Source organism: Natator depressus, chromosome 3 (assembly GCF_965152275.1).
Source record: "Natator depressus isolate rNatDep1 chromosome 3, rNatDep2.hap1, whole genome shotgun sequence".
Lineage (NCBI taxonomy): Eukaryota > Metazoa > Chordata > Testudines > Cheloniidae > Natator > Natator depressus.
In genome coordinates this window covers 70280324-70292766 of record NC_134236.1, presented here as the reverse complement: position 1 = coordinate 70292766, position 12443 = coordinate 70280324, and the positions used below count along the sequence as shown (strand labels likewise).

At 40.8% G+C, this 12443-nt stretch overlaps 1 protein-coding gene across 1 annotated transcript in view; it reads left to right on the top strand.

The window, feature by feature from the left end:
• The window catches only part of MDN1 (midasin AAA ATPase 1), a 164727-nt gene that overhangs the window by 48645 nt on the left and 103639 nt on the right, over nt 1-12443 (top strand). The window contains exons 19-27 of the mRNA XM_074948112.1: nt 504-600; nt 2943-3056; nt 4897-5044; nt 5224-5334; nt 6386-6537; nt 7609-7787; nt 8174-8382; nt 10055-10201; nt 10768-10909. Coding sequence (XP_074804213.1) covers nt 504-600; nt 2943-3056; nt 4897-5044; nt 5224-5334; nt 6386-6537; nt 7609-7787; nt 8174-8382; nt 10055-10201; nt 10768-10909 — 1299 coding nt within the window. The remainder of the gene's footprint in view (nt 1-503; nt 601-2942; nt 3057-4896; nt 5045-5223; nt 5335-6385; nt 6538-7608; nt 7788-8173; nt 8383-10054; nt 10202-10767; nt 10910-12443) is intronic.

Below are 12443 nucleotides of genomic sequence, written 5' to 3'. Positions count from 1 at the left end.
GATGCAAAAGGAACTCTGTACATTGGGCAGACAGTATAGTGTATAGCATACTGGACTGAGACTGTGATGACCTGGCTACAGTTCCCGGCTCTGCCTCTGGCTTGCTAGGTGATCCTTCCCTAACTGTGGATCCTACTGGTGTGCACTAAAAGTACTAGATTAAAGTGCTAGTCCTAGGGAACTTTTAGTGTACACCTACAGGGTCTACATGGACTAATTAATGCACAACATGCCAGTGCACTTTAGAAATCACATCCCCTGTAGTGGTCATTACCCCAAGGTTGTAGATATGTCCTAACTCACCAGATCAGGTGAATCACTAAAGTCTTAAACAGTGGCGTTGTAGTTAAGAGGATGCAGGATAGCAATGAGTGGTAGAGAGGAGGGGGACTTAAACTGTTTTGGATTAACCAAGAAATGTCTTTGATTTACATTATAGTGTTTTGGTTTGCATTTTTGGGTTTGTGAATAGAAGGGAAACATCTTTATTTTATTTTTTTTAGAACCTCTGGTGCGTCACCCTGGTTTTCGTTTGTTTGCCTGTATGAATCCAGCTACGGATGTTGGAAAGAGAAATCTACCCCCAGGAATAAGAAACAGGTTAAAAAAAATGAATGGATTGTAAAATAGTTAAAGTTGCTGTCTGTTTTGGAATTTGACTAGTTTCATGAGTCAACATGAATGGTACAACACCTGTGTTTGAAGCCCCAGGAGATAGTCTCTAAGGCATCTCTCAGAATGTCTAACAAAAATACAGTAAGAATAATGTATATTATAGCACATGAAATAATATATATTCTTCTTACTGTATTTTTCACTCCGTGCATCTGCTGAAGTGGGTTTTACCCCACGAAAGCTTATGCCCAAATAAATTTGTTAGTCTCTAAGGTGCCACAAGGACTCCTCGTTATTTTTGCTGATACAGACTAACATGGTGTGACGCAGTGGGGTGGGGGGAGTGTTGACCTGGGAATGTGGCTGGGGAATTTCATAGGGGATGGGATACCTGAGAGCCTGTAACCTGAGCCAGGAGGGGGAGGGGGAAGGTGACACCTCTGCCCGGGAAACTGGACAAAAGCTGGAGGAGAGAGCCTGCTGGAGGGGTTTTAGTTTCAGTTTTGTGCTGGGTGGTGGAACTCAGGGAACCCCAAGGCTGGGGTCTAAGCTCCCTGCCCCCCCGAAGGACTTGACTGAGGGGTCCTGGTTGTACCCACAAGTTCTGTTTTAGACTGTGTTCCTATTGTCCAATAAACCTTCTGTTTTACTGGCTGGCTGAGAGTCATGGTGAATCCCAGGAAGAGGGGTGCAGGGCCCGGACTCCCCCACGCTCTGTGACACACGGCTGCCATTCTGAAACCTGTCATTCTGAGAGGTGTTTGTTATCAGACAGTTGAGGAGTGTTGATTGAATAGCAGGAGGAAACTACTGTTCTGCTCATGCAGAACCTAAAGAGCTGGTCTCGAAATAGTATAGAATGTTACTCTTTAGGAGTCCTTCCTTAAATGTAAGTTGTCAGAGGCTGTAGCAGCATGCTCTGTGCCTCTTGGGAATAATAAAGGCAAGTGCTTCACAGTCCTCTAGTAATCATTCTTGTTAACTTAGCAGTGTTGATGGGCTGTACAAAAAGCTATATATTTAGTCTTCAAAAGTTGGAGGAAGGTTAGTTGGACATGGGAGTGGATGTGTGATACCTGGAATATTTGGGACTCAGAGGACCACTGGGGCTGGGGAAAAGTGGGTCTGAGAGAATTTCTTTCTCTAGTGTAACACACCTGACATCACCTGGTGAGTGCTAAGTTCTGGACCTGCTGTGTCTCTCTCATGCAATTTCCCTGCTGATTGTCAGGAAACTTATACAAAATTTATAGCACTCTGAAAAGTGACCACGTGAAAATCTTCACTGCTTACTCAGGAGATCTGTTCACTGTGTGTAGTTAATCATCTGCTGTCACTAGTGACAAAAATAAGGTTTTGTTGCTATTAGCTTTGCGGAGCTAATAGCAATGAGAGAGAGAGAGAGAGAGAGATGGAGTAAATTTCACCTTTTGCTTTATAGTCAGAATTACTTATTTTAAGTTCCAGTAAATTACATTTTTCCAAAATCACTAAAGGCAATGGAATTTTACAAGTGTAGCAGGCCTACTTTGGCCTGCAGAACCATTGTTAGCAGTGATGTATGAGATGCAAAGAACCCAACTTGATTCTCAGATCCCAGGATGAGTTTCCAGGACTAACCATCAGAAATGCTATTTTTATACTTGGTAAGCACAATTGATGCACAGTCAGTGAGACAATGAACATGAAATCCCATTACTGCCATTTTTGGAGTGGCTTAGAACTCCACTTCAGTAGCTAAATTTAAAGTAGATACTTTGCTGCTAATGTAGCTGCTTTGTTTCCTTTTTATCTTGATGAGTTGTTTTTCTCTATTTAAATGGTTGCTCCATTATGAAAAGAGGGAATATGCGAGGTAAGCTTGACAGCACAAAAATTGGATGTGTGGTATGTTTCACAGCAGTTGAGTGATTAATATAGAGAATCAGTTTTCAGAATCTCTCTTGCTGTGCCAATACTTTAATATTCAGTAACTGCTGTCTGGAGCTCTGTACCACAAACTCCTTTTAAAAGCATGTTTCTTGTATTGTGAGTTGAACTTGGTAGACTGTATAAAACATACAGATATTGATACTTTGTCCTTAGGCAGTGTAATACTTAGCCTGTAGTTACATATTATTCTCTGCTTCAGTTCAGTCGGTATTTGTATATCAAGTCAATAAATCTTTATGTTGGCAAACAAATCAATATTTGATTTGCTGCTTATGCTATATTTTGAACATTATATGTTCTGTGAGAGATTAACTGGGCCGTAATGAAATTTCAGAGTGTCTGTTTTATCATCAGCAGGCAGATGTCTAAGTGTTATAGCTTAATTTTTCTCCTAGGTTTACTGAACTTTATGTAGAAGAACTGCAGAATGAAGGAGACTTGCTAATTCTTATCATGGACTATCTGAAAGGCTTGAATGTGAGCAAAAACACAGTACAAGGAATCATGAAGTAGGTTATATTTACATTTTTATGAAACCTCAGTGGAATAAGCTGCAAATGAAAATACATAATTACAACCTACAATTTTTTATATTAGTCTCTCCCACCCTAGGTTCTTGAAGAATGACACCCAACCTCCTTATTCTAGGGCTACTTGTATGTTACCTTTTGTTGCTGTTGTCTTCCTTTCTTCCATCCCCATCCCAAAAAGTAGTTTATTGACATTACCAGTTAGAGAGAATTATTGCTTTAATCCTTTCCTCCATCTGGGAGGTTAGAAGGGGCGGCTACTTCAGAATATCATTGTGTGTCAGTTGTGGGGATGGTTTGCTTGCCTACCACAGAACCTCTTTCCTTTAGAGCAGGCATGTTGCCTCCAATGTGCTAAACTTCTGCAGTTCAGTTTTTTGGGGCAATCTAAAGTAACTGTTCAAAGGACTTTGTGAATACCTAGTTGTACGTGGCAAACCAGGTTATCTCCCTGAAACACAAAATATTGTCATTTAAAACATTAATAGTTCTTTCTTGACTTTTTGGGCTTCATTGCCTGCCAGAGTAGGCCCTATTGCAACACTGCGTGGTGACTTCAATTTAGACCTTCCGAGGAAAGTGGTGAATGAAGAGGCTATTTTGAATGTTCCTATATAGGGATTAAATCCCTTAGAGAGACGTTTTGATGCTAGAGATTATCAACTCTTCAGTAACGATGAAATACAAACTGGCCTGCCAACGGGGGCCTGGGTCAGGGCAAGGAAAGGGATCGCCAGGGGTCTGGTGATTTAAAAGGGCCCGGGCGGATGGGATAGATACGTACTTTTTAATAAAAATTAAGATAGAAATCCTGCTGTTTTGTACAGAGCGCTGTCCCTCGTTGTGACAGTAACAGTTTGCCAGAGCACTGCCGCACCCAGCTAGTCTGGCAGAGCCTCAGCAACAGCAGCCTGGGAACTGCGGAGCTTGCTGCCTCCTCTGGCTGCTGTGCCTGCCATGCTGTCTCTACGGCTGTGGGGCTGAGGACAGGGATACTTTAAAGAGGAACAAGCTCCCTCTGTGCTACCAGATTTCCTCCCCCGGGGCTGCAGCTCCTCACCAGACACAAGCCAGCAAGTTCAGCCACCCAATGGAGCCTCTCTAAGTTTGCCGAGAGGCAGCTGGGACTAGCGCCCACCCTCCCCCCTTTGCTGCTGCTAGCACTGGCTGACGAGCCAGGCGCCATCACGAGCACAGGATGAGGGGCCACATCCACCACTCAGCCAGGGAACGAGGTGCGGGTTTTCCCTCTCCTTGGAGATCTCCTGGTTGATGTGGCGCACAATGTCTGCGGTCTCCTCATTGCTCTGGATGTTGATGTCCCACAGCATCAGCAGCACAAGTATTGTATTGTATATTTTAACTTTGTTAGTCATATTCAGTTACATCTTGTATATCAGTTTCTTTCCTGGTCTTTAGATTGCACATGAATCACGATTAGGTGTTTAATTAGCCTACTTGATACTTCAGGTGTTTTCTTACTTTGTGCTTCTTTAAATGTTTTATAAATTAATTTCATAATGTATTTATTTAATTTAACTGTATCATTCAAAATAACAAATTCTATAGCTTATATTTAGGCTCACAATTTGTTTAATACTGGTGCTGTAACTGGGGAAAAAAAAGTTAACTAGATCAAGCAATGCCACAATTTACGCATAGTAAGTCCTAATGTGTTATCAATAGGATAAAAAGTAGTGTCGTAAACCTCAGCCATCACTTTCTCGGCAGGCCATTGACTGTTCTGCCGTGGGGCCCGGAATTGTTGTCCGCTGGCCTGAATACAAATAAGTAACTGGTTTAACTCTTTATTTTGTAGCTTCTATTTATCTGTGAGAAAAGAGACAGAAACAAAATTGGTGGATGGGACTGGCCATAGACCTCACTACAGCCTTCGTACACTTTGCAGGGCTTTGAGGTTTGCAGCATCTAATCCATGTAAAAATATACAGCGCTCACTGTATGAGGTAATGATCTTTCTGTGTGATTTTGTTCCTAAGTGTGTGTTCAATACACAATCTACTTGGGTAAAGGAATACAAGGAAAATCATATTTTCTAAGGGCATCAGATATCAAACAAATGCCTTAAAAAATAAAGCTTAAAGAAATTTTCACTTCACAATAGAAAATAACTTTATTTTTGTAGGGCTTTTGCTTGGGCTTCCTGACACAGCTTGACAGAGTTTCTCACCCGATAGTTCAGAAGCTAATTTGCCAGCATATTGTCTCTGGCAACATCAAAAGCCTCCTTAAGCAGGTAGGAACTTCTGAATATTTTGGGATGTTTAATGTTATAAGATTGTTTTTAAATACATTTTCCCTTGTTGATCATGCTTTAGTAATTTTAAAAGTTCTCAAACATTTAAACTTTATCCTATTGGTCGTTTCTGATAAAATGTTATTTCATTTAACTTGAACTATATGGTTTAAGCATGATGTTTTCTTAGCTGACTTATTCTTTCATCTGAAAACATTGAAAGGATGTGGAGAACTTGCATATGACTGAATCTTGCCAAATTTCAGAGAATGACCAGACCAACTTTAATAGTGGTGACTCTAATTCTGAAGTAGAGGTTGGGGGAGGAACTTGCTGGTTTTTTTTGTTTTCTTTTGTTTTAACATAAGGGGCAATACAGATTGGTATGGAAAAGGCTTGTGCTCTAATGAAGCAAAAATCTGAGCTTCATCTTGAAGAGGGAGAATCCAGGTTGATTCTTGGAGCACAGAGTGAATTTGCAGGGCTGAAATACAAAATATTGTCATTTAAAACATTAATAGTTCTTTCTTGACTTTGTGGGCTTCATTGCTTGCCAGAGTAGGCCCTATTGCAACACTGCGTGGTGACTTCAATGGAGACTTTCTGAAGAAAGTGGTGAATGAAGAGGCTATTTTGAATGTTTGTATACAGGGATTAAATTCCTTAGAGAGACATTTTGATGCTAGAAATTAACAACTCTCCAGTAACGATGAAATAAAAATAAGTAACCCCCTCAGTTCAAGAAATTCCTACAAGTCACTTTTCAGAATAGCATGTCACATTAAAGTCCAGAACTGGGAGTCAGAGGACCTGGGGTTCTGTTCACAGCTCTGCACAGATTCTTGACTTTAGACGAGCCACCTTCTCTTCCTTGGATTCAACATCTGTAAAATGGGAATAATACATACCTCACAGGAGTGCTGAGGTTTAAGCTAATGTCTGTAAATTGCTTTTTATGGATGATGCTATAGTAGTGCAAAAATAGCTGCTGCTGTTAGAAAACAATATGAAACACATTTGTATAATCTGTTATTTCTATCCTGTTTTTCAGCCACTACCAGAGCCCCAAGGAGGGAGAGCTGTACAGATAGAAGGTTACTGGATTTCAGTGGGGGATAAGGAACCTGTGATAGATGAGACTTATGTACTAACTTCGTCTGTTAAACTTAATCTGAAAGACATTGTCAGAGTTGTGTCTGCAGGGTATGTTTGTTTAAATTTTTGTGTAAGAATACAAAATTAAAAAGATAATATACAATTCTGTAATTGAGGTTACCTACCTCTATTATATTTCTACCTCTATTATATTTCTATACTTAACGTTGCCCCTTAAATCTTAATAGATTAAAATATGCGTTAACATTAAAAAAATGATGAGACGCTTCTTCTGTGAGGAATAATTCTCCTTCATGACTGACCTGCAGAAAGCCTACTGTAGGAATTGCATGCCGAGCTACAAGAATGACCTTTGACCAGTAGCTAGCAGTTGTGGGGGGCGTGTGCACGTCACTTGTTCTTAGTATTCTAAGACAAGAGCATAAGTACAGTAGAACCTCAAAGTTACAAACACCAGAGTTATGAACTGACCGGTCAACTACACACCTCATTTGGAACCAGAAGTATGCAATCAGGCAGGAGCAGAGACCAAAGAAAAAGCAAATACAGTACAGTACTGTGTTAAATGTAAACTACTAAAAAATAGAGGGAAAGCGGCATTTTTCTTCTGCATAGTAAAGTTTCAAAGCTGTATTAAGTCAATATTCAGCTGTAAACTTTTGAAATAACCCCCATAACGTTTTGTTCAGTTTTACGAACGGTGTTCGTAACTCTGAGGTTCTACTGTAGTCCAGTTATCTGCATGCTTGAGAGGATATGAAACCAGCTTTTCTTTCGTTGTCCTTAAACAGCCTAAATTTTGTCATGTACAGTCCCACCTAAGCCCTATAAAGCTTGGTATAAAAATAGTTTCAGTGCTGATATCGACCAGCCTCCGATTTCACAAGTGATGACGGAGGCAGCATGGTATAGTAGTTAGCATATGGGAATAAAGGTATTTGAGATTATGTCCTGGCTTTGACACTGACTGGCTCTGTGACTTGGGTGAGGAACATAAATGAGACCTTGAGAGGCTAAATTGTAGTCTCTTGATAATCTGAAGGCTCTGAAAATTTCAAACAGTACAGATGCATTACTTCCTTTTCATATACTCAGAGGATATTTTACTATCAACCTAAAATACTGCTTCTAAAATATTGTCTTTGCTAATCCGTGAAGGACTCATCCAGTGCTGATTCAAGGAGAGACATCAGTTGGTAAAACTAGTTTAATTCGCTGGTTGGCTGCAGCTAGTGGGAACCACTGTGTGCGGATTAACAATCACGAACATACTGACATCCAGGAGTACATTGGCTGTTATACATCAGACACTTCTGGGAAGCTGATGTTTAAGGAAGGTAAGGTTATCGCTTATCACATTTACCTCTAATTCCCTTCCATTTTACATGTTACGCAGAGATGAAAAAAGCTCTGGTCACGGTTGTGTCAATGCAAATATGAGCTTTCATGCAGTTAGTTCAGTTTTGCAGGTCTCTGGTTATTATGTTAAAGGGGTTCCTTTAGGCGTTCTTCCATCTCTTGTTCTTTGGTCCATTGCACTGACAGAGGGGAGAGCTAAAGGGTTTAACAGCTTCAGTGCTGTTGCACATCTTGCTGTGGGTTAACTTATTTTATTCTGAAGTAAAACTGGCTGCAAGGATTACTTGTGTTTGCTGGGTTTTTTGTATATTTTCATGCAGATTACCTTAAAGTTTTAACCAGAACCTTTTGTATTCCAACACAGGTGTCCTTATTGATGCTATGAGAAAGGGCTACTGGATTATCCTCGATGAACTGAATTTGGCTCCTACAGATGTTCTGGAGGCACTCAACAGACTGCTGGATGATAACAGAGAGCTGTTCATAACAGAGACACAAGAAGTTGTCAGGGCACACCCTCGATTTATGCTGTTTGCTACACAGAATCCACCAGGACTGTATGGGGGCAGGAAGGTTTGTTGATCTCTCCTCTTGCGTTCGGTTATTCTTACATTAGGAAGAAAGCTTCACCATATTATTCTTTCAGGGGTGCAGAGACCTGTGGCACAGAAACTTTCTCACACATATCAGATAACAATATGAAAGTGTAAAGGAGTAGCGGAAGGGAAGATGGTCTTCTAGCCAAGGCACTGGACTGCCTGCCTATGTGAGCTTGGGCAAGTCACTTAGGCTATATCTACACTGCAACTTGAGGGGTGATTCCCAGGACCCATAGACAGATGCGCACTAGCTCAGCTTGAACTAGTGTGCTAAAAATCATAGTGTGGACATTGCAGCATGGGCAGTGGGTTGAGGTAGCCACCAGAATCCAAGCCCTCCTGACCCCCTGGGTCCAAGCTGGGGCAGCTAGCTCATGTTGAGCTGGTATGAGTCTGCCTGTCTACCTGCACTGGGAATCTCACCTTCCAGCTGCAGTGTAGACATACCCTTAGTCTCTGAATGCCTAAGTTGCCATCTGTAAAATGTTGTGAAGATACATTAATGTTTATAAGGTGCTCAAATGCTAGGGCTGTGAATGCCATAGAAAAGCCCGTGTGTAAATAAAACAGATATGTATTCTAGAGCAGTGGTTCTCAAACCTATTTTATCACGGGCCCCTTCTTTGTGTCTGTAATAGTAAGCTCCCCACCTCCCCTGGGTGCACAGCCAGCAGCCACATCTCTCCGGCCACCCAGCTCTGAAAGTGCGCAGAAAGTATTTTTTTTCCCTAACATTTCTCACGCACTCCTGCCCAAATATATTCTGCACCCCCCAGGTGAATGCTCTCCCACCCAGTTGGAGAACCCCTGTTCGAGAAAGAGATCTAGGTTGCCAGCCTAGGTAGAAGGAACCTTTCTGAGTTTTGAAGTTTCCTCAACAAGAATATATAGTAGTTCCAATAGTTTTTAATTTCAAAATTAATCTGGCATGTCTGTTGCAGTGACCAAATGCTGATATGATCTACACTTAAAAATTCTGTGTGTCTTGACTGACTAGCACATCACACTTGTGGATGAATATGAGAAAACTGGCTTCCTTTCTCTTCCTTGTAAATGAAGCTTAAGAACTACTGCATTTCATGAACAGCACACATGTGCACTTTTTTTGAAGTTCAGTATTGGACGCAACTGGCTGTGAGGTGCCAGAGAAGTATTTGGCAAAGAAGCAGAGTGGGTAGGCAAATAATCTAATTCTTCTGCTATTTGGTGGCCTTTACGAGAGAAGTGAAGTTGAAGAGCAGTATTCAGTTTAAGCCTTTATTCAGATTTGCCAGTCAGAGAACACACCAAGAATTTTTAAGGGCAGGTCAGTAGCTTCTCTGGTGGACGCTAAAGCTCCAGTTCAGCAGAGATGTTAAGCACACTTTTAAGCACTTTGCTGCATCAGAGCCTAAGTAATTAAATGTAATTTGCCCTGACTGATTATTTGGTTGTCCCAGACTGCTGGAGAATAGACCTTTTGAATCTTTAATGTCCATTTTTGTAAGTTTAAGCACGATCCTATCTATTCCTTGTCCCATTGGATTTTAACCACTAAACCTTCAGGGTAGCTCAGCTTCCTTTGGCTGTATGTGCAGGATGTAGTTTACAAGGATTAAAGGGAAAAAGCAAAGTTCAGAAGTACCATTCCCAAACGTACATTTTAGGTGTTGTCCAGAGCCTTCAGGAATCGTTTTGTGGAGCTGCATTTTGATGAGCTGCCAAGTGCTGAGCTAGAAACAATCCTTCACAAGCGATGCAGTCTGCCACCTTCTTACTGCAGTAAACTCGTCAAAATCATGCTGAATCTGCAGGTATTGGTGTCTTTTTTTTTTTCTTCCCCCTTTTAATATAGAAGTAAAACTAAGGCCTTTAAAAAAATATTGTATGACTTAACAACGGAGAAATCTCTAATTTAAAATAACCAAGTTTGCTGGCTTAAGTGAACCCTTTCAGTTTGAGTTTTTGTTTAAAAGCAAAAACAAGTCCAGTAGCTACCAGTGCCTCATTTTTGGATTTTTGTTTAAATACTTTAAAAAATATTATGCTCCCACATTTTTCTAGATCCTAGGTGCTGAAATAGATTGTTGTGAACAACCACTTAGCTCTGGCTACTTACCAAAATACGTGTTTTCTTTAAAAACAAATGCAATAATAAAAACTGGAGGTACCTCTTTCTTCCTTCTGTCCTTTCTTCCTTCTAGAATTGAATGTGCTTAGACCTTTTTACTGTATTGCAATAAAGTGAAAACTATATTCCAGTTATTAAATGAGAGGAAGTCTTAGGCTGGGATTATGAATTTATTACGTTTTCATTTCACTGACGTTTGAATGAGGAATACATATTAAATTTTATCTGTCCTCTTTGCTCACTTGGTAGTCTTATCGCAGAGGTTCAACAGTGTTTGCTGGGAAGCATGGTTTCATTACTCTTCGAGATCTGTTTCGTTGGGCTGAAAGATACAGATTGGCAGAACAGACAGAGGAGGATTATGACTGGCTTCAGCATTTAGCAAACGATGGTGGGTCTTTGCTCCTGTTCTTCATGATACTTCATTTTTTTAAAGAACTAATGTAAACATTTTTCCAACCCCACTTTTCAAATACAAACCTTTGTCCCTTGTTACTGAGCAATAATAATCTGTGATGGAATACACTCCTGTATTCACACCCTGCACACTATTGTAATAATCTCTGTACAAAGTATGCCTTGTAAGATGTCATTTGAAAACTCAGAATTTTCTGGTCAGTATTGTCCTGGCAAAATATGTGTGGAAACATTGTATGTGTCATTATAAGATTCTGCTTTTTGATGTTATGAACACATATTCCAAACCCCACAGCCCTGCCCAGGCAGAAATCAGGTTTGTCCTTAACAAAGGAAGGAGTGTGCACCTGACTTAATTTGCATTTAAGCAGTAAACAGAATCCTCACGTAGGCAGACAAAACAAAGGAAATTCAAACAGGTGGAAAAAAGCCCAGCAGGGAATAGCCTTCTACATAGATTCTTTGTCTCCTGGGTCTCAGCTGCAAATGTTTTTCAAGAGGGGGACCAATAATATAAAAAGGAGGGACAAACACCCCTCTCTCTCTCCTTGTCTGTTGCATCCACTGCACCTGAAGAGACAAAGGAAGTAGCCATTGGACTTTGGGGGAAGGGTCTGGACTGAAAGAGTTTGGGTCAGTAACACTGCTGAAAGCATGTGGTGAGAAAACTGCTTTGAATCTAATGTAGTTTGTTAAATTAGGTACCGGTAAGTGTTTTATCTTTATTTTTCTTGTAACCATTTCTGACTTTTATGCCCCATTACTTGTACTCACTTAAATTCTCTCTTTGTAGTTAATAAACTCATTTTATTGTTTTATCTAATCCAGTGTGTTCAAGTTTAAGTGCCTGGATAACTGTTTGGGGTAACAAGTTGTGACCCTATTATTCCCTTAAAGGAATAATGGACTCAGTATATTGGTACTGTCCATGAGAAGGCATACATGCAGTATGTAGAGGACATACATTTCTGGGTAGAAATCTGGGAGTGTGTTGGGGTCACCCTGTAGCATAACCCAGGCTGGTAAGAGCAAAGGTGCTGCTGGCTGGCTGGCTGCAGCACATACACAGACATAGTTGGGAGTGATTTATATGCTGGAGGCTGTGAGCAGTCCAGGCTGGAGACTACAGCAGCAAGGCATTGTAAAGGGCTGCCCAGGTTACTGGGCAGGGGTGACACAGCTGCTCATTAGTCTGGATTGTATCCTGACATGTCACAGTGGTGCAGCGAACTAGGGTTTATGCACAGCTTTTTTAGTTTAAATGAGGCTTACACTTTAAGCACCGGTCTAGCAATTTTAAGGGAGTCTCAAGTATGGTGGCTGGAAACAATCAAAGAGAGGTTACAGTTTGTTGTTTTCTGTTTGCTTATTTCCGGTAAGGGAAATATAAACAGTAAAGCATAAGTATGAACACCAGCGAAACAACTGAAAAGCTAGAACTGACCAGGTTGGAGAAAGAAGAAAGAGATAAAGAATGTGAGCACCAAAGGTGGCAAGGAGAGTGAAGA